The 23666-nt window shown below is 33.4% G+C and overlaps 1 protein-coding gene across 8 annotated transcripts in view; it reads left to right on the plus strand.

Moving 5' to 3' along the window:
* Nucleotides 1–23666, plus strand: part of LOC100743261 (trace amine-associated receptor 9) — a 107766-nt gene that overhangs the window by 27579 nt on the left and 56521 nt on the right. For 7 of the 8 annotated variants that reach the window (XM_033320770.1, XM_003489546.4, XM_012385745.3 and 4 more), the window contains 3 exons: nt 7508–8095; nt 9849–9974; nt 20310–20426. In XM_033320770.1, the coding sequence (XP_033176661.1) occupies nt 7868–8095; nt 9849–9974; nt 20310–20426 (471 nt within the window). In that variant the 5' untranslated portion in view covers nt 7508–7867. The remainder of the gene's footprint in view (nt 1–7507; nt 8096–9848; nt 9975–20309; nt 20427–23666) is intronic. The other variant, XM_033320772.1, reaches the window with a different exon arrangement.

Genomic DNA, 23666 nt, shown 5'->3' on the forward strand with positions numbered 1-23666 from the left:
TGCCCCCCCCCCCCTTGTTGTAAACGAGCATGGGTATATGGCCCATCCGTCCGTACTTATATTGCCTTTTACCTGGGGTACATCGGGGTTAGGAGACAGATTGATTTCATTATACTAATAGACACTGGATTTCATTATAACAAGAATGCGACGAAGAGGCCGAAACGGTGGTAGCGCACCCCTGTCCTATTTGACCTTTATCGCGTTTTCCCTGGGAGTTGAGATACGAATGTAATCAGGGAGACAGTTTGGCAACTGTGCGAGATTTTTCTACGGACTTGGTCAATTTAAGAGCGAAGGAGTTACCGATAAGGTATATGACCCTTTGGGAACCTGGGCTTGTAACGCGTCTGTTTCCTGTCGAGTATAGCGTTTTGTGGGGACAATGAAAGTTAAATAAATTTCCTTGCGAAGTTCTAGAACTTCTAAAGACAAAGAATCATGTGTGCGCCAGTAGTCCAGAACCTCGTCTCTTACGGCTTCAATGTTCTCTCTACTGCAGTTTTACCTTTTCGAATAAGGAAAAACATAAAATTTCGCAGAAATATCTTATTTTCTATTATCTTAAATTAATCATAGAATTATTAAATCAGTTAATTTAAAATATTTGTATACTTAGGGAGACAGTGGAGTATTAACCTGCAGAATATACATATTATTTGATATAACTTTTATACTATGTACAAATACAGTTATTAGAAAAGTAATCTAGAAAAATCAGCACAAATGTATCGTACGGCGCAATATTGAAGATCTTATCACGAGATCTACGCTATATGAGAAAAATTGAGTGTCTTTCTGTACCTTTGACGTACAGCTTAATCTTTCCGTACCAATTGGTGCATCATAAACTCACATATATAGTAGTAGCACTAGCCGTTGCTCCCATAACAGTTTGCAATCTCTTAACTCGTCTATACCGAGGGTTTATGCTTACTACCGTTAGGAATGTCGGGTTGATACAAAGTACTCGTTGGGGATGATTTCAATTGGCAGTTTAACCTTCCCTTTGTTCTATGAATTAGTGTACATATAATAGGCATGATACATAACTTGGATGTAGAAATTCGACAGAATTCTTAAAGGATATATATACTTATGTATAATTATTTGATTTAATAATTATAAATCGCTTGAAACACTGTAATAAATTATATAGTTTTAATTCTCCAGATTTCAATCGGATTTCAATGATTGTAATAGTACGTTGTACTTTATACCGATATTTCGTGAATGTTCCAGTTTATTTCTTCGCGTCTCCTTGCACAACATACTTTTAAAAATATCGAAAAAAAAACGAAGCTCGAAGAACGACAAGTAATGTCATCTAGTCATCGTGGAAGTTTAAAATCTAACATCGTAATAAGTTATTAGTAAGATGCGGATATTTATACAATTTGGTGAAATTCAAAGGTACTGTAGTACACAGAGTGCACCAAACATGCGAAAATATATAGGAAATATCCAAACTATCAAATCTGTTTAGGTTTTATTTCTTTAGTAAATCAGAAACTTAGCTGTTACGAAGCAGAGACGGAAGGGTTCGATCTGGAGGAAATTCTGCACCGTTGCTAAAATTTCATCCATATCGTGTTAGCCGAGGTACTATCTCTCCACCTTCGTGGTATTCATTAGACGCACTGATTGGTAATTAGAATTTTTAATAGAGATCAATCAATGTGCTCCTAGCTGTAACCGATATCGTATTAATGAAACAAGCTATTTATTATAAATTATGCAGTTATACGTATCTAATAATATTATTAATGAAAATTTATGTAAATACATTATGTATTATTATGTTTTATATAATACACAGAATATAATCATAAGAAGTTTCTATAAATGTCCAAAATATTTTTGTCAGTCACTGTATGCAACACCGCGTGAAAATATTTTTCAAAAATATTATTGCCATTACAAGATTATTGTTGAGGCTGACTGGTAGAGGAAAGAGTGAATGAATTTGTAATAGAAAAATATATTGAAATAAGTACAGTTATAAGTAGCTGAAGGCTACAAGAAACAGCAATAACAATTTGCTTATAGCTCTTTTGTTTCTAGTCCTTGTAACCTAAAACAACAATTATACTCAAGAGTACAATAATATGGATCCCTTTTCTTTTGAATTTTTTTGCTTTACTAAATTCTATTCTCTTAGTAATAACGGTTTCCGGGTCGCAAGTTTACAAAAAGATAAGATGTAGAGTTTTTCTTCAAGTAATTACTTCAACAGTTATTATCAAATATTAGCTTAAGACTCTCTTACAGTAATATATGAAACCGAACATAGTACGTAAATACTGAAAACAGTTAAAATTCCTATTGTTATAGTCTCCTATTCTGTTATATGTACGTTGAAAGATTTTGATGAATGGTAGGCTGAGTGGTAAAATAAATTGGACGAGATATGTCTATGGTGTTAAATCGGTATGCAGAGAAGATGTGAAAGTTAAGAATTCGGAATCGGCGGAAATACTTAGAAAACGCAAATGAAGAAAAATCGATAGCAAGAGTTGAATAACGAGGACGTACGTAACTAACGAGCCGGAACGAATCTCAGTAGCCGTAGGTTTCGCAATAATTAAAAGGGAGCCGTTATACCCTATGCCGTGATTTGCCTCCGGACATTTCTTCTTTCTGGTTTCAGTTTTCTTCCTTTTTGTTTTTCTCATAATGGTTTGAAAGGAAATTTTATTATGACTGTATAAAATACCTTTGATGCTGTGTGATTTTATTTAATATATGAGCGATTTCCTTTTGTTCTCTACTGTTCCAGTGAATTATTACGTCTGTTTTAATATTGCTTATATCGTATTCCTGTTAAATTATTAGTTCTGTGAAATATGTTGAATATATCTACATTCTCTCAGTCCAACGGTGCTATTAAAGAAAATATGGCTATTTTATTTTTGAAGTTGCACTTTTTTTTATTAATTAGAAATGTCTTTAGTTTAGGTAATAGCAGTTGTTCAAGTGTCTTATTGCTCTTTTTTTATTTTTATTATGAATAATAGTAGTGATTGCAAATAACATTCGAAATATATAGTAATGGAAAATATTAACAAAAGTGGTTGCGGAAATGACGATGTAAGATGCTATAATAGAATACGAGAAGTTTTATTATAAATACTAAAGCGAAGTTAATTACGGACGTTAATATCGAGATGGTTAGATTTGTTGTATCTATATCAAAAATTAGGTACTGAAAGGGGATAATTCCTTCTAATTCTTTTCATTGCTATACACATATTATTTCCTATAAAATTTGCTGAATTATATGTGGTATTTTCATTGCACTGAATGTACATTATGGTATAACCGTAACCTATTTCTGAATTGTGGTCACCCACGTATTCCAGTTGAATTTGTACAGTCAGGCTTTCACCAGACAGATTCAAAGAAATATTGAAATGTTAACATTCTCATGACAAATTATTAGAGAGTTTTAGAAAATGTTACTCTTCCCGAACAACTCACGAAATCCAACTTGTTCCTTATCTTTAATGATGTCGGAAAATATCCCGTGTAGACGGTAAATTTAATCGCATCACAGAAGACTATTATGCCATTAAATTATTCAAATATTTAGTGGCTTTCAGTGTAATTAAATATGGTAGTATTTAATACTATTTAATACAGTAGTGTTTAATTTTTTAATTAAATAATGATATAATTACATTCTTTTAATATAAATTTTTCAATATCTTTAGAGTATATCATCGATTTTATAGGATTCTGTTACGTCCGCTGACTCTCTACACAAACCAGACTCCATACCTCTGGCAGGATGGCCGCTAGATGACTAAATATCTTTATTGCATATTCTCAATAGCCTTAAGGTCTCATCATAAATCTTAGCATTTTCATAGTTAAGATCTTTCAGTCCCAATAAGTATCTTTTAAGTTGAATTACGCTTTAGACTTATTGCCCATTTCGAGAAAACACAGGTAAGCGGATTTTCCCATGTACAATACCCCTCACGGGCAATTAGGGGCGGCACGTACCCATCTTTACTCATCAACCTTGTCCTTATCCAGTTAGCAGCGATGACCGTTGCCCTCACTTTCCTAGCCAAAATTTCTGTCAAGGACACATCAATAGCTTTCCTCCGAGATAGCATCGTCACTGAACTTCTAATTTTTCATCTGTCGACCAGTCATTATCTTATCTGATTTTTCATTCATTGATCAGTCATCATATTAACTTGTTAGTTACGCTTCGCTGAGAAATCTTCAACTTAAATCTTCAAAGTTGTTGGAATGAAGTGTATATTTTAATTTATTAACTCACTGTTATCATCAATTCAACCATTTCTATTATCCTAACCGAAAATCGACTGATTCGTGACGTCGATCATCGTATCGTAACGAGAATTTACGACTCCTGCCTCTCCGCGAACGATCGAACAGACACTTTTGATAAACTTTGATCATACTAATCACTCGAACGAATATGAATTTAGTACATTTTCAAAATTGACTTTCTTAAAAACGAATCTTTAGATTCATAAAAAGAGTCATTGTATATTTGTAAATCGAAGTATCTATATTAATCTTAAAGTTGTATCGTGATTACGGTCAGAGATGCATTTGCATTACGATCGTCAGTAGAAAGAGATTAAACATTCCTACGTATTATAAGGTAGATAAGTTTGTACTGTATTGTCTTCAGTTCTATTATACGTATACATACTTTACCTGGGTTATTAAATATAATAGCTACATACCTGATGTGCGACGAGAGTGGAGCACAATAGAGCATATAAAATATTGTTGGTCGTTAAACATGGAAAAGCAAATTTGGATAAAGATTCTGAAACTTTTAGAACCGGAAGGAAATATGTAAGATACACAATGAGTAGGATTCAGAAAACCAGATAAGAAAATATCCTTTATAATTGTGTATACCTTCGTTCATATATATTAGGATACTTAATGTTAAATTCACGTAAAGCGTAACAATTAATTTGGATTACCAAGAAATAGTAGAAAATTAGGAATTAGAAATTAAAATGCGAAAATCGATGAAAACAGTGATTAAGAGAAAATATTTATTTGCAGTAAGATCGAAGATTATCGAAATGTTAAGTTTTTGAAAACGATGAAGTAATAAACACATTTGGAATTGAATTTGGCTTGGTTAATGTTTGGAGTAGGGCTGGTTATGGTAGAAAATGTGAAAAATCAGTAAAAATGTATGTGAATATTGGGGATTGTATGTATGGAAAAATGTTATTCTCTGAGATTGGTTGTAGAGCGGTACTAAAATCGATGAAACGCATGAAACGAAGAAGTGGTAGAAGACGAAATGGTCCGAATAATTTTTGTTACGTCATCGAAAGTCGAAATTCCAATACATTCATATTTCGTTATTTTTTTTTAGTTCTAGTCGAAAGTTAACAAAACCACGTTATTTATAATATTCTATGTAATATAATTATGTTTTATATAATACATAAAGTTATCTACGTAACCCAATTCCTTGTTTAGAAACAATTTTCATTGTTAAATAATTCTGTTAAATGTAATATGTTCTGAAATATTCCACATGTACTTATATTTTTTATATTTCTCTTAATATCTTTTCTAAGAGATTTTTTCGTTCGAAACGTTCGTTGTTGTGTAATATATAATTTTTCATGAAATAACTGTTTGATATTATGTGTATAACTATTCAAGTATATATTTATTTAATGTTATAGAACTGAATTCCCGAGCGCAGAGAATATTCTTCACTTTGCACACGACAGTACAAGGATTGTGACAGATATTACATTTTCTGACAGAAGAGAAATAACTATATAGAGTGTTCTAGTTTAGTATTTCTTTCCTTAATCTTTCTGGGATTCCAGTGAAGCTGGACTGAATGAAATTGATTGACTTCGCCAGAACCGCATGTCAGAAACATGAATGCGTTTGAAACATCGTCTGAAACACTGTTTGAAATATCATTTGCAATATCATTTGAAACAAAAATTGGAAAATCTCTTAATAATTAGAACGATTTGTAGCAAACTGTATTAGTCCCAATTTACCAAAAAAAAAAAAAAAGAAAATTAGTCTCAATTTACTAGAAAAAACAAAAAGAATTATGTTTATATCTTTCGTGATTGTGAAGAAAATAGATTGCAATAATTTTTTTAATTTATTCTTAACAAGTATTCTACTGAATCCATGAATACTCGAGAAATGTAAGCAGCGTTTACATTGCATAGCAGCAATGCAACTTATATAATAGGGAGTATTCCAGAATTTAACAGCCAAACCTTGTTTTTTAATGAAGCAAAATATTATATATCAAGATAGATCGTTCGAAGGTTTATTAAAAAGTTATAATAAAAATATGTAGTACGAAGGGAATAATAACAAGTTTATGTGTAACATAATAATTTATATAATATAATAATAGGTTTATAATCGATATAATTAATAGCTGCTAATATTATATTTCAAAATGTTCAGCACTCTTAATAATACGAAACTGACAGCGGTAAAAAATTGAATTAATTTTTCTATGAAGCTCATTTTAATTTTGTGTCATTTCAATGAATTAATTAAATCTTTATGTCACACGTATTAACGCGTGTTTGATGTATGTTTTTCTTATAGTCTTATTCATGTATAAAAGTTTAATGACACGAAATTGGGACTGATATTGAAGGTTAAAACATCGTTTTTTTTTTGCCATATTATATGTTGGAGATGGAAGGACAGCGGGATTTCCCGTCCGGAATGTTGGGAAAAACCCCGATACCCTAGTCCAGACTTTTACTATAACTGCATTTAAGTAATAAAAATAAGGAATAGTTTTAATGTTCCAATCTGACTTTATGACGATGGGTTCGGGCTCGAAGTGACAGCGGATCACTAGACGTAGCCACGGTCACGGGAGGGACGTGTACCTGACAGAGGTATGAAATGATTATATGGCACTGGGGGTAGCCATCCATATGTTATAATACTATATCACTAAGCTATAATATTTTACCAAATGTCCTACTGGACAAATTGTAAAATGTAAATAAATAAATAAAAAAAAAAAAAAACTTGGACTCGTACTGATAAATATTAGCCACATCCGCGACGGTAAAGTAAATAAAGGTTCATAGAACGCCCCAAAATGCCAACCTGACTCCGACATATAAATATTTCATTAACAAACTTTAATTCTATCTATGTTTGACTGTTGCTCCCTAGGACTATCTTGTATAATTACGCTTAATAAATAAACTATGGATTTTTATACATTTGCGCGAAATTTGGGAGTGCAAGACACAAAGAATGTTGATATTAAAATATACAGAATATCCAAATTTGCTATACCTGTTAATGGATAAAACAAATCTATTCTGCTTAAATTCTATTTCTTCAGTTAATCTAGTTAAATTTAATTTAATATCTATAAAATACATTAACCAATATAAAAACTCGAAGCTTCGTAATAATTATGTATGAACGATAAATGACAAAATTGCTAACTAAACTTTGTTTCTGTATGTTACAGATACCCTAATCGTAATCTAATCAATCGTGCCTTGGCATTATGTGCCACCTGAGAATACAGTTTTATAGCGAAAATTCGAGATAAGAATATGAATTGATTCGTGATTTTAAATTAATGGAAAGGTGGATGTCAAACACGTTTTTTATCTACCGAGATACACAAGTTATTTGATTCGTGACAATGAGGAAAGTTAATATAGTTATATTATTAAATAGTCGGGAAGCGAGCCTAGCCGGGGCAGCAGTGCGGCAGAGATGAAACATTGTCGGGAAACGCGTTTACCAGCCCAGCCTCATACGAGACGCGAATGTCTCGTCTGGGCTAGGAGATTAAATAGAAATTTTCAAAGTAAAAACGTTAATGAAAGGAGACATGGAGCACAAGCAAACGATCTTGCTCGCACCTGCGTTGAGCAACAGCAGCTGTTGGCGGAGGGACACATCCGAAGGCACTTGGACTGGACCAGGCCCAGGGGAATTGTTACGCGCCGCTTTAATTCTTGCACTCAGTCTCGGTATTCTTTGTGCCAATCTGCTAGTAATATGCGTCATAAACAGCAGACGATACAGCAAATACATTCACGCACAGGTGAGTACATTTCTTTCGAATTTTTTATATCAGTAGTTTATCGTATGTATGAGTGTATAACACAGAAATGTGTAAAGATCTTACATTTTTTTTATTATTTAATTTATATTTTACAATTTGTCCAGTTGGACATTTGGTAAATTTTTCTAGCTTAATTGCTAAATAACATGTTGATGGCTACTCCCAGCGGCATACCATCAGATCTTATATCTATGATAGTAGTCTTACAATGGAAATTAATCGTATTTGTAGCAGATACTTTCATATGGCGTTAAACAGAAGAGAATCTTCAAACGTTCCTTTCATAGTACTACCGATTTTTTCCTAATTTACCAATTTTTTAGGAATGCCCCATAAATAGAGTCCTAAGTTGGATGTATGTGAATAAAATGCCTGTAGAATGGATTTGGAATGAGCAATGAAAGAAAGCTAAAAGTGTATAATGAACGGATAAATTATTTGAAATGCTAAAAATGATAGTACGAAATAAGTTTATTGAAAAAATTATACGACAACATCTCTCAGAAAAATCTCTCGCTCTTAGATATAATATTATTTATTTTAAATTAATCAATATTTTTTCCAAATTATCAAAATTCTAGAAATTAATACTTTTTAAGAAATAACACGTATAAAATGATATCATGTATCTTTATAGCCGTTCATAAAAACGAAATATCTCCATTTGATATAGTATATATGCTATATGACTATATTTATAGCAAATAGTGTATATAGTAGATATAATTTAAAATTACTGTTCCATCTTCTCAAAGAATCTTTTTTTTCATTTATGAAAATACGATAGTTACCAAACACACATATTATTTAAGTAGAATTCATTTCGAAACTTACGAAGCATCTTCTATTATGACACAAATATTTATATTTGTCATAGGAATTTTAATAATATAGATCGAAATTAATTGATACATTTCCTTTCGATACTTTTCAGATTTAAAGATGTTTCCGTGTAGAAATTAGAATGGAACACCCTACGTAAATTTGTTCAAGCACTTGCTCCTCAAATCTATGTTTTCTGATTACTTTCTATTCATCCAGTTGTTCACTATTACGTATGCCATCGCGAATGCTATGTATATTCGTGTCGTGTGTTAAAAATGTCACACAAGCCAGGGTCCGTTTGTGACAGCATTATTTCGCTTCTGTCTGGTGTACTGGTCAACTGCAGGGCACGTTAGAATTTTCCATAATTTGAATGTGTCTGTTAGGCTGTGATGAAAACCAGATCTTTTTTGTTTGTTTTATGGATGTCCATGCAGTTGTTCCGTTGGTACAGAACGAATGGTAGTCGATGATTAGTGACAAGCAGTAGTAGGGCATTCGCGCAATGAATCACTAACTGAGAAAAGTAGGATGGTAGGAAATGGTCATTTTCGGTCTCGCTTGGAAACGCATGCAGGACATTGAAGTATACTCTTAACGAACAAAAAGTGTAACGATCATTTATCCGAAATGTGATGAGAGAGTAGTAAAAACGAATGAAACTATAGAAATGTGATCGAATTTTTAATACTGATCTAGTTCCAAAATAATTGGAGTAAAAATCAATAGCTTATCGAATAACTGCCATTAAAGTTTTTACTAACAATGTATAGAATGTAACATTAAATAGAGGCAATTGATACGAGGTGATATTCAATGAAGTCCATTCAAAATTGATTTGCGTAATGAATAACACCCCAACAATGTAATCTAAACGATCAACAGGTTCTCTTCAACTTTATTGCAGCCAAAGTACTTACTTACAAGTTTGGCGAGCAACGACCTAGCTATTGGTCTTCTGGTTACACCATTCGGCTTCTTACCAGCCGTCTACGGATGTTGGCCATATGGTGAAGTCGTCTGTCAAATACAGGTAATATTCGTGCTTATAATAAACTGTATGTGTTGTTTGTTACTCGTGTTTCATATACATATAATATTATTATACATATAATATGTATTATATATATTATAATTGTGGAATTTGAACGGTAAAATTTGTTAAATATTTATTTATCTAATAGTAATATACGTTTAGAACAAGATTATTTTTTGAAGTCTCCCACACTTCTTTGATTTTTATAATTTGTTATACTTTGTTATGTATATGTCGGAGACGAAAGGCCACTGGAGCCTCCCCTCCGGAACTTTGGGAAAATCCGTGAGAGTGTAATTAAAGTTTACAGTTATAACTAAACACTTTGCCGTCAGTCTGCCCAATTGTACTTGTTGGCGATTGGTGATAATAAATTAGGGCTCAAGGTGACCATCAGCCGCCGAACGTAGCCGCGGTCAACGGGACGAGCGCTTCATCTAACAAAGGCATGGAGCGATAGTATGACCCTCATTAAAGGAAATACCCATAGAGGTATCTGACAGTAAAACATTCCAACGGTTCCTTCGGACAATGAATACCTGAGGTTGAGGCACGTACACAGCACAAGTCCAGTTAGCCCGAGGACCCGCTATAAAACACGGGTTTTTCCGGCAATTAAGATTTTCCAAACGGACAGGCAGTCTTTGTCCCAAACTGACCACTTGACAGCGACGTCGATCCGAGGATCTTGTGTACTTAGACACCCCACCAGAGTTTGTCTCGGTGGCGTCGTTGGGACGAAGATTCATTTCTGATTGAGACCTCATCGAGGAAGGGAGTAGCGTCTTACGATCAGTACACGTTTGAATTAGAGCAAGTAGATCTATCCTCCCGTTGACCGTGGATTCGTTATCGAACCTAAGACCATTATCACTAGTGCCTAATCGCCGCTGTTGATTGTCGAATCGGAAGTGTTCATACTCGTAGTATCAGGCCGTACCGTCGTTATAACCCAGCGATGGCGATTGCAATGGAGATCTAGCAAATGCCCACAACTCTATTCCTGACGCTTCTCTGACATATAGAATAAGGCAAAATGTTACGTAAAAATAATACAATAATTTCACTTATTATAATGCTCATTTTTATTGCTTAAAAAGTTTGTTCAAGGTCAGGATTAACAGTTTTGTTGCTTACTTTATTGCTTTATAGGCATTTTGACCATTAAGCTGTTGACCGTTAACGGAACAATAGTTTTATGTAAAATAACATATTTGTCACTCCTGACAGTTTATTGAAATATGTATGAGCATAACCTTGTCTTATTTAAAATAACACGCTTTACCTGAGGCATTTAGAGACAAAAAGATGTGAGTTACATGTTTAATACTTTCGTGTTAAAAACAGAAATGATTAAACGAGAGTCGCGTAGAATTAAATACTAATACGATAGATCTAAATAATCGATTTCTATAAATCAGATGATTAGAATTGTTGTTACTCCATACGCAGTTAAATGTTTAATAATTATTTTTATTTGAAATATGTTATTTCATGTTTCTTTGCGTCTTTTTTCATAAAATAAAAAATTGATTTCAAAAGAAAGTTAATACCAAAGAAATACAAATATAATAAATGTGTTACGTTCAATAATTTTCAAACTGAAAGACAAATGTGAAATGTGATTCAATTTTCTTAACGATATTACCTGGAACTTTTAAAACACATCTGAATTTTAAACTCAATTTCCTGTGTATCAGAAAAGTGTCACTCGCACTTCTTTGATTCCATCTACTCTTTATACATAGTTTCAAAGCTACATGTATGTGACATTCTATTTTATTCGTAAGCATATTGATGGTGCTGTTTTTCACGTCCTTCACTTCATTTTTCTATGACAGCGTAATTCACAAAAGTCCCCCTTTACGTTCTGCTTATCTGTTATTGCCGTAAGACGTAAGATACGGATACTTCAAGAAAATTGACAGATTTGTTATAATACAATTTCCTGGTTTGTCTACCTCGTGTGTAAACACAAGACAACAAACTAGTAGTTCTGCATTAGCGCAGAGTATGTAATACATACTCTCATCAAGCAAAGTAGAAGGGGCTCCAAGTGGGCTCAAGTTGGACAGTACTTTATGAAGTTTCTGTTACGCATATGGAGTATGATGCGCAATGTTTACGTGTATTACTTCATTCATGCCTAAAAGCTACGAACAACACGAATATCACGAATTCTTTATTATTTCAATATTATATACAGGGTGATTGGTAACTGGTGGTACAAGCGGAAAGGGGGTGATTCTACGCGAAAAAGGAAGTCGAAAATATAGAATAAAAATGTTCTTTTTTTAATTTTTTTTTTAATTTTTCCATCAAGACAACGATCTACAGTAAGATCCGTTATAACGTACCGCACGCGTACCGAGCGAAAATTCAAAGTCTATTTTCTCGAAAACAAAGCCTCAAACGAAAAATTTTTTGCTGCAAGTACAGTTTACGTTCTGTAACACGAGGGATTGGTAAAAAAGATACTGGTACGTGTCTCGAAACTTTAAACTTTAAAGAAACCACTATTTTCGTTCCTGGGGCACATATACGTGCCGTAAATTAGAAGGTTTCGAAGGTTCTTCGCAGGCGCCCATGCACTGCTACTCGAGAGACTAATTGTCTAAAGAATTAAGAGCCAAATTGTTAAGAGCCAGAGGAAATTTCCCACAGTAGCTATTGGGACTAGCCCAAAAATTCTCGGAATTACTTCATTCACTTTATAGATTTTAAATTAAAAAAGCACATTGAGTTTTTGAATGTATTGATCCTTGGTCGACAAGGGAAATTAAAGAATCCAAAAAATTAAAATTTTTTTAAATTTTGTATAAATATAGTTCATCTATAGAAAATATATAATTCTTTGTCTCGTCGACTATCCTATAATTTTGTGAATTTTAAAATTTTTTCGTGGTAAATAGAGCCGGAAGAAGATATATGATTATGAGAATAGAGACGAGATATATACTAGACGTATATTAGACAAGAATGAAACCGAGCTAAAAAAATGTACCAGACAAGGACAAAAACAAGTAAAAAAGTATTTAGTATCTAAAGACGAAAGCAACATAGGAAGATAATGAGAAAAGTAGGAAACAAAATTTACTACGTGGATTCCATTAGCAAGGAACACGCAATAAAGTTATACTATTAGAAATTGTATGTGTAACAAAAGCCAGGAAATTAATAACAGAAAAAGGAACTGCTATATAAATTCTAGAGTAACAAAAAAGAGTAATTCCACTTTTGGAACATCGAATAAGTATAATTTTAGAGAATTTTAAAGAATAAATTTTAAGAACTTGAAGAATAAATTTACTTTTAATGCTAATTTTACGACAAATCTGTTTTTGAAATTGTTAATTATTGTCGAATAAACATTGTCCTACATCACCTTATATTTAACGGTATAATATGTATAATCCTTGGTGAATTGTTATATTTCGTTTACAACTGATGGTAATTAAATTGAAATTTAAGAGAGTCAAAGTTACGGCTCTATTTGAACAGTGACTGAACTAGACAGAATTACGGCGAACAAAATCCAGTAACTTTAATTTACAGCTACTTTTATGCCCCGGAAATCTGGTAAAAATTGGTCTTGGAACAAAGTAGTACGCTTCGTGTGCGAGACATGATGCATCAGCTTAGCGTGAGTCAACTCTTTTTGGGGATTGCCTTAAGCTGAAGATCACACATTTTCATGGAGGACTCATACTTAAAAAGATTACAGAAACATATCCTAAAGAAATTTCAGTAAAAGTAACAAACTGTTATCTCGCTTTAATTTTTAAAAAATACAAATACAGATACTATGTTGTAATTTTTACGTTGAACTTCACTTAGAATCATATGATACTTTTGGTATTTAAATGTATTAGCTATAAAAATATTATCCAACCAATAACTTTTCTATTCTTTTTTTAAATTTTTATAATATGCAAATTCTTCCAAATAGAGAAGGATCCGAAAGTTAATTGCCCACGTGAACTATGTACGACAGAAAGAGAGGAAGAGAGGAAAAATTTCACTAGCAATAATTTTCTGAGGACCGAATCGAACATATAAAAATTCAAATTTACATTAGCGATTGATATATCGGCCGGCGAGAAAGCTCTTTCATATGTCACCGATCGATCGTGCAACGTTCGAATCGCGCTCACCACAGTTCGCGCTGACTCAACAAAAAGAATGGCGGGGCTGACTTTACGAAACTTTAACGGGGGTGAAATGAAATTTCTTATCCGTCTGCTGTTATATTTTTTGAAATTGTGAGGTTTTACGAGCTTATTAGTAAAAACTCTAATATCTTTATTCACTGAGAAAAATGCGTGGAATGTAATATAGATTATCTTTTGTTATGGGAATTTAGGATTAAAAACATGTATAATATGAGTTTATATAGTGTCAAATTATATGGTAATGTGGCAAAATATAGTGCTAATAGGTTTGGTAACGGTATGATTTCTTTCAATATCGTTCACGTCAACACAAAATCAAATATGATGCTCCGTTAGCCTATATACACGCAATCATTCATCACTCATTCCTCTCGTCATAACGGCTCTTTTTCACGCCGACCATACTCCTTAACAACGCTGACAACACTCTCCCTTTCAACTGTCTCACGGCAACCTCTCATACCATGGCTCCGGTATACCCGGCATGTTTCACAGACGTAGATGGCCCATCGTCAAGTAGACCTTCTTAATTATCTAGGGTTTTTCCTCCATACTACACTGTATACCCGGCATGCACATATTCCATAGACGTGGATCACCCATCGTCAAGTAAACCTTCTTAATTACCTAGGGTTTTCCCCTATACTACAGTAATATTTTAGTTCTGTTGATAATCGATATTCAATAGGTGGTGCGAATTATTGTGCATATATCTTTTTTATTTTATTACGTTACACCGCGGTACACCAACCTCTACGTCTTAGGGAATTTCCTAGCGGAAATCGAAGAAAAATGGGTGGGAAATGTCAGCAGCCTGTTCATACCGCGCTAAGGAAATTATCACCGTCAGGAATTTGCAGCTGTGCTTCCTGCAGTCGGTGCCTTTTCCGGTATTTCTTCCACTAGTTGGTAGTTACACGTTATCGAAGTTCCTGATCATAATCTTGCTTTCGTTTCCCCTTTTTCTTCCTCCTCTACTTTAACTTTGCTTGACGTAATGTAACGGTGAAATTTATTGCATCGTATTTTCGATACTTGAGAAGTTTAAGATCCTGGTAAAATCAGACATTCGGTTATATTATTTTCCGGTTTAATATATAACCTTCATTTTACTGTCAACTATTTCACACATCTGGCATTTAGCAACGATTCTAAACTTGTAAACTATAAGCGCGACTTAGGTCGTTAATTATTATCAATATTAGTAATAAATAATGATTTAAGGATGGACATCTGGTTTAATATCCACGATAACTTATCATGTAAATTATCGGGAAGTTTTAAATTCCATGCTAGAAAATATATTTTTTCTAAATTTTTTTTAAATATCTGTTTAAATGATACGGATCAAAAGATAAGATATTACTGTATTTTTGCTTCTAAAATTTATGTTTTAAAATACTGAAATGGTCTTGAAAACCTAAAAATGTACAGTGATGTATTTTGATATCCTATAAAATAAAAACTTTTTCAGATAACCTTCTTCTATAAAAGGAATATTTTTCTATGAAATTCAGATAAACTTTTCTTTTATCTGATAAAAATTTTTCAAATTGAGAAGATCCATGCGTTTAGCTATGTTATTATTTTATTATTATATGTCGGAGATGAAAGGACACCGGAGCCTTCCCTCTGGAACTTCGGGAAAATCCGTAAAATAGTAATTAAAGTTTACAGTCGTAATTAAACAATCTGCCGTTATCCTGCCCAATTGTACTTGTTTGCGATTTGTGATAATAAACTTAGGCTCAAGGCGACCATCTGTCGCCGGACGTAGCCGCGGTCAACGGGACGGACGCTTCGCCTAACAAAGGTGTGGAGCGATAGTATGACCCTCATTAAAGGAAATACCCATAGAGGTATCTGACAGTAAAACATGCCAATGGTTCCTTTGGACAATGAATACCTGAGGTTGAGGCACGTACACAGCACAAGTCCAGTTAGCCCGAGGACTCGCTATAAAACCCGGGTTTTTCCGGCAATTAAGATTTTCCAAACGGACAGACAGTCTTTGTCCCAAACTGACCACTTGACAGCGACGTCAATTTCCCTTACTTTCGGAACGAGGGCTATACCCGACAAATCCGATGATCTCGTGTCCTTAGACACACCCCATCATTGGGACGAAAATCCATTCTTTCTTGAGATCCGACCGACGAAGGGAGCAGCGCCTGACGATCAGTGAGTTTGAGTTAGAGCAAATATATCTTTCATCCCGTTGACCGTGGATTCGTCATGGAACCTAAGACCAACGTCACTAACATCGCAAGTGCCCAACCATCGCTGTTGATTGTCGAATCGGTAGTGTCCATACTCGTAGCATCAGGCCGTATCTTCGTTATCACACAACGATGGCCAACTCCAAGGGAGGTCTATCAAACGTCCACAACCCTGTTCCTGACTCTTCTCCGGCATATATTTTTATTAGTCTTTATTTCGTATGATTGAATTGCTAATTCTTACCGTTACAGTTATTTACATATGCACAGTAGTGCATAGAATTAATTTTTAACTTTTTAAAACAAAATATACCAAAATTTGATTGGACGAACGACTTGATTCTATTTGAGACCAAAAGGTGTCCACTTAATTCAGTCCACGAGGATTAGTTTTTTTAATTAAAGTTGGAAAATTATTCAAATCGTATAATAACCATGTGTATCATAAAACATTGCATTAATAGAACCCGCTGAAGAAATAGAGTGTTGTAGACACGATTTTGATTATAGATAACTAGTAATAAGATATAACGTTTAAAAATGATTCCATAATTGGTATGCAATATAATAATGCCATTCATCATTTCAATCATGATATAACCCAATAACGATTATAAATTCAGTACAACGGATCAAATACATATTCATCACTGCGCTCAATAAAATTACTGAATCAAATGTTTAATATTACTGAATAAAAATTACGCAGAGCCTGCTGAAACTTCTCTTCCAGCCTTGTCAATCCTGTGTATGTGTGTGTGTGTGCGAGCAGAGATACTACTAGGAACATTTTGATTTAAAAGACAAGACACGTGTCGATGGTTCTAAAAATTCAAACTTCAAGAATGGAAAAGAAGTTCTTATGTAAAGAAGGATATAATATTTCACTTGCTGTAGAAAGGAATGAACTTTGATAGATACCATGGTTTTGCAACAAATAGGAATTCATGCATATAACATAATGTGAATTATAAAATTATAAAGTTATATAAATTATGAAATTATAAATTCACTATAAAATCATATAAAATGACATATGAGTTTATAATGGAGTACAACTAGACTACTTGGCACCAGACGATGCAGACAATACATTAAATGTGTCCCTGTGATTTCATTATGATGTTATCATATTTCTAAAACTATTGATTACGTTTTGTGACGAATCATATTAATTACAGTAAATTGTTGTATGTAAATTTATATACAGATATTAATTTTATATCATTTTGTCCTAAATGTTTTATGTAAAAGTGCGAACATTCCTTTATTTAAACTATTTTACGTTTCGTTATAGCAGCACCTATAACTCGATGAACAATGAAATTGGCAACATTGTAAAAATAATAACTTATTAATTTATTGGAATGTAGAAAACTATAGATATCATAATCATAAAAGTATTAAATTACATTCAATTTCATGTATTATAAATTAAGAGAAAATTCTATGTCGTGACACATTCGTACAATACATATCTCGAAAATGCCACAATTGAGAGGGAAATACTTTATTGCCTCGCCTAGAACCAATAACGCAAGCGACAACATTTATTGCTGACATAAAATCATCGTGTGAATTATTCAGTTCACGTGATACAAAAGGTATGGTTTGCGATGCTACCAATCTAAAAAGACTTTGTACAATATCGAATGAATACGAATACGAATGGAAAGCTTCAGATAGCAATTACTAGCAGACGTTTTTAGATCACGATATAAAAGTTTTGACAGTTTATGGGATAGAATAAATTGTACATTGATATCTCTTACCATTATAGGTTTCAATGAAATATTATAATATCTAGATGTCAATAATAGATATAACAAAACAAGAATAAATTAAATAATAATTTTTAAAAAATATTATAATCCACATGCAAGTACTTTGTTATGTTACATTGATTGGAAAGTTCTGTCGTTCTTCTCCTTTAAGCCTTGGTTGGAATGTTCAATGCTATTCCATACCACCCACTACTCAGAATATCGAATTTCACCTATCATATGTTCTACGCTTTATGAAATATTTTTAATATTGAATGCAGCAGAAACCTGCAAAAACTGTTTTCAAAAATTCATTCACAAAATTCATTGCTGTTTAACTTATGCTAGTCTTCCTTTATATCAATGAAACAACGTAGACATGTATTATCTTCGTTAGCAGTAACAATAATGTTAAATATAAAGTTGTAGAGTGCAAGGAAGAAACATTTCAAATTGTGTACCCTACTAGTCTTTATCCTTGTCGTATAAACACCAACCTGATTTTTTCATATTAACTAATAAAAACATCGAAGAGTTATAAATTACTTGGAGGGACGATATAAACACGTAGCATACTTGTCAACAATAACAGTAACGTCACGCATGAAGATAACACGCATCAGTGTAAGAAAGATACATTTCCAATTCCGTGTCCTACTGTTTTCGTCTCCATCGGATGAGAGTTAGTCTGACTTTTCGTTCGGGTAAAGCAACTAACCAAGAGATTGAAGAGCTGTGAATTGCTTAGAGGAACGATTGAGTAAATTCGTTTTGTGGTGAAAATATTCGGTTAAGGTCTCTCGAGAGTGTCTCGAGGATAGCCCGAAACGAGGCCAGGGCGATCCTAGCCCCTCCAGATTATCAGAGCTTTTTCCTGGCTGTACGCCAACGGTCACCATGGCAACCATCTTAAACGTATACTACCCTCTGACGTCTCTCGTCCCCTAACTCCTTTCTTCGTGGTCGCTACTTTATGGATACACCAGCGTCACTGATTCATCGAATCACGTTGTGTCGCCTGTGGCACATCACATTCGAAACTAGACATTTTGATTTCAAGCGGGAGATCTTCTTTAACCCGCTTAAGCTCTGTTGGTACACAAAGAATGCTTCGCGCGTACATAAAGAACTTGCAAAATATGATTTTTATAATATTGCCCCTAAGAGCGTGTTTGGATACAGTTGCGTGAGATGTCCCGGCTAGTGCATAGGAGGATTTGGAAAGTGTAGCAAGAAACGGTATAAGTCGACTGGGGTTTTTTGTACAAATTCATATTTTTGAGAAATGTGCATTGCGTGGAATTTTGTTTCTTCAGATTCTCTATAAATGGATAAAAATCCTCAGTCCAGTTGTAAGATATGTTTTTTCGCAAGGTGCTGCTTATCTTTATTAGTCCGGTTGATCTCCGTATTCACGGAGTGTGACAGTTGCCCGCGGATACGTGCTGTCTCTGCTCGCCGATCTGTATTTGTTCAGACAGCTTGAAAAATGCACGTACGAGTAAAAACCCGTGACAAACTTGGTTTAGATAAAAAGTTCCTTTTGTCAGATTTTTCTACTAGCTTGAGCTTTCAACGTGTGTATATATTCTCATCCGCATTTCTGTGATTCTGACTTTCTCGTAATTGTAAACGACCTGTTAACGTTAATCAAGCTCGTTAATGAAAAGAATCACAAATATTATCTTTAAGTGTTCAGTATATTGATGAAAATCGTGGACCTTTTGTAATAAATAATTATAATATATTCAATCCAGTAATGGTATAACTGGCAAAAATATGATCAAGTGTAGAATGTAGACCAAAAGCGAAAAATCGTGCTGGACCATGCTAGATTGCTAGAATAGAAAAGTGAAACGTGAATAGAAAAGTGCGCGCGTGAAACAGAATCAGAAGATTGCTTTCGAAGCAGAATTCAATCGACAATTGTATCAGGGAATTGATTACATCGTCGAGTTGTAAATGGCTGACCAACGCAACGTTAAGTTGTACTACTTGAATTGTATTTCGTATTGATTTGTGATTTGAATACGGTTTCCAAACAAAAAAGAAAAGAACGAGAGAGTATATTTGTTTTCGTATTTGCTAATACGTAACATCTTGCCTTTGTAATTTAAATGAATATCAATTGAAATTTGGAGGGATTTGTTTACAATTGTGAAAATTTTATTGTTTCAGGCACTTCTTAGAGGAGCTTTAACTCAGCAGAGCGCTGTTATCCTCGTCTGTATGGCAATTGATCGTTACGTTTGTATGCTACACCCGCATCATTATCATAAACACACATCTAAAAAGGTAAAATTTTTTAAATCACATTTTACGCTATTATCTTGAAAAGTACATATCTTAATGTTTTCTTATTTTCCAACTTTCATATTTCTTGACCTTTAGATAATGGTTTTAATCAATAATAACTTAATCAATTAATAGTGTGCAAAATAAGATCGGATAATAGGAAAATGTACTTGAAGAATTTTGAAAATATGAAATCTAATAAGTGTCTTTCTTGCTGTCATCGTAAATCTTAAAAAAAGTTGTCTATTTATCTACAATTAGTGTTTTTTCTGGTACATTTTAACGATCATTCATATATGTTTCTCCTTATTCAAGAGAACTTACTTTTTATTATTTATTTTTTGATGGATTGAAACCACTATAAAAGATGAGGTCGAGAAAGTTATGAAACACATTTTTCTTCATTTATAATTCTAAAGACCATCCTGTATATATATATATATTATATGTTTACACAGTTCTTTATTTCAATCTTACGTTTTATTAATTAATTTATAAATAACAATGGAAGTTAAATATACGAGTACAATCTTCAATTATACATAATTTGTGTAGATAAAATACTTCAAAATGGAAATATGTAGTACTGAAAACAGTTGAAATTGTTTTTCATAATTTAATAGTAAACATTTCTATAATCGAGAGATGAATATGTACAAATAAATAAACGTGTCAATCCAATATTCCAAAATTTTCAAGCATGGGACCACGCTAAAATTGATATATTGATGCTGTCAAGTTATTTTGATATCCTACAAAATCTGCTACTGAGAGTTGTAGAAAGAAGAAGATTGACGTACACCATATATCATACCAAGATCTAGAATTCATTAAAATTTTGTATATTTTGTCAGAAATCGTTTTAGCTGAGTTTCTTCTTTTTCCATCCATATTCACCTAAATTAACGTAGAAAAATCGCTGGCAATGTATTTTTAAAAGTTATCGATAGATATTGAAAAAATGCCTTGAGATCGCCGAGAAACCTCACTTTCAGGAAAAGGATAACAACCATTCTATCATATCTATCATAACTTTGGAACAGCTTGAAGTATAGCCGGGCGATAGTGACAGATTCAGAATTGATAGAATAAATTTTCCACGATTATAGTTATTCCGATTCATCATCTATTGACTTTTCTACGTAAGCACCCAAGATACCTTGTGTGATAATCAGGATATCTTCTTCTTAACTTTTAATGAGAAGTTTTACTACAAAAGTGAAACAACAGATGCTGCATAATAATAACAATTTCATTACATATCTTTGAAATAATTATATAATAGTAATGAAAAAAATGCAATAATGTTAATTTCACAGTCCAAGGATTGTAATGTTATATTTTTCTATTAGAAACTATATACAATGGTTTCACTTGGAAGATTTTAGGATTAGTATTGTACTATTCATCACAGTCCTTTAACTAAAGTTTATTATTGCCATCCATTTACCTTGTAGTCAGAGTCAGCGTCTCGTGCACAGATAGGGTCTCTGAAGCCACTTAATCCTCTATCACTTGAAGTAAAGCTGATAGTTGTTCACCAGCGACGAGATGTACGAGACGATTTATAATTTCAAATAACGCTTCCCGCGTGCTAGCGTTTCTTTGTATAGACGCGCCGTTGATTTTTAACAACAAGATCATAATGCTGAACTTCTTCGGTGTTTGTGAATTTAGCGACCTACTTTACGGTAGTGAAGTATTTTATTTTCCATAATCTCGTAAGTTCCACGCCATTTGCCTGTGTGGATATCGAGCAAATTATGAATATTCACTTTGAAAAGATGTTTTATCATACGACTTGTTTATTATATACGTAATCATTACACTGTGACCTTTTATACACCTATAAGAAATTTAAAACTGCAAAATCCACAAAATGTGTATCACATGCAAAGGTACATATATAAAATGTGCAAAGATTAGAACCTGTTATAACGTTTAGTAAGTAAAACAAATGTTTCTTCATTTGTCCTTATAAAAACACGAATTCGCATAAATATCCGTAGTCTAATAATTATGTTACCAGATTCTGTTTACGTTTTTTTTTTTTTTTGGTCTTCTGACGGTGCTGCTAGCGTTTTGTACCAAAAATTCTCCTGTTTTATTTCATTAGTACATTCAATGGCTTCTTAGAATTTAGCTGTAAATTCATCCACGATCTCCTGTCTTTTAGCATAGCAATTGCTCTTGCAGTTCAGCTGTAAGTTCGTCCACGACACGTAATCTTTTCAGTGGTTTCCTTCGGTTTAGCCGTATATTCGACCGCGCTATCCACTTTCCTGCGGTTACTAGTGGTTACCAGGCACTGGTTAAGAGAAGGGAAGTAATAACAGACGCCATTCCTCGCTTTCTTACTTACAGTTCTGAATTGTTACACTTGATAGCTTTTTAAAATCGTCGGGGATTATTCATTTAAAACTTTTATTCATCTGGCGAACTGTAAACCATATGCATTTTATGTTAGGCACTGTAGTTAGAGTAATGCAACGATGAAATATAAGAACGCATAATATAATATCAAGTACTGTAATAAGATAGCAAAAGTGGTGGTGTATAAAGCTTAAATGTTTGAAACTTTAAGGTTTAATTTTATGTTAAATACCAAGCTTTTGGGCCGGACAACTTTCAAAGCTTTAAGACTCAATCCCCGAAGTTATCGAAGTTTAAATAATTATCAGTTACTTTGTATTTTAATAACATGTATTGCATATTGTTTACAAACTTTGATCACACATGGAAGCGTAAATAATTGCTTGTGTGGGTGTTACCTGTTCTTCTTTCTTTCTAATTAAATTACCAACTTTAGAAAATGATTAACTTGGAGATAATGTATTAGCTTATGCTTGGTATTATGCATATTTATATATGTCGGAGATGAAAGGAAAACCGGAGCCTTCCCTTTGCAATTTTGAGGAAGCCTTCTAATGCTTTAGCCTAGATTTTATCATAGCTGTAATTAAGCAATTGTCATTTGTAATTGTTTGATATTTGTGAAAGCGAAAGTGGGTTCGAGGTGACAACTGGTCGCCGAACGTAGCCACGGTCACGGGATAAACGTTTTGCCTGACGAAGGTGTGGATCGGTTGTATTGTTCTCCCTAGAAATCACATAGCATTGTACTTTAGAGATGTCGATATAATGGGACACACGTTGTATTAGGAATCAACCTCCAGACAGAAACTGCCTAGCAACGGCGTTTGGATGTTTCTCGATGTTTCCAAAGAGTATACAACAAAC

Source organism: Bombus impatiens, unplaced genomic scaffold (assembly GCF_000188095.3).
Source record: "Bombus impatiens unplaced genomic scaffold, BIMP_2.2 scf_0344, whole genome shotgun sequence".
Taxonomy (NCBI): domain Eukaryota; kingdom Metazoa; phylum Arthropoda; class Insecta; order Hymenoptera; family Apidae; genus Bombus; species Bombus impatiens.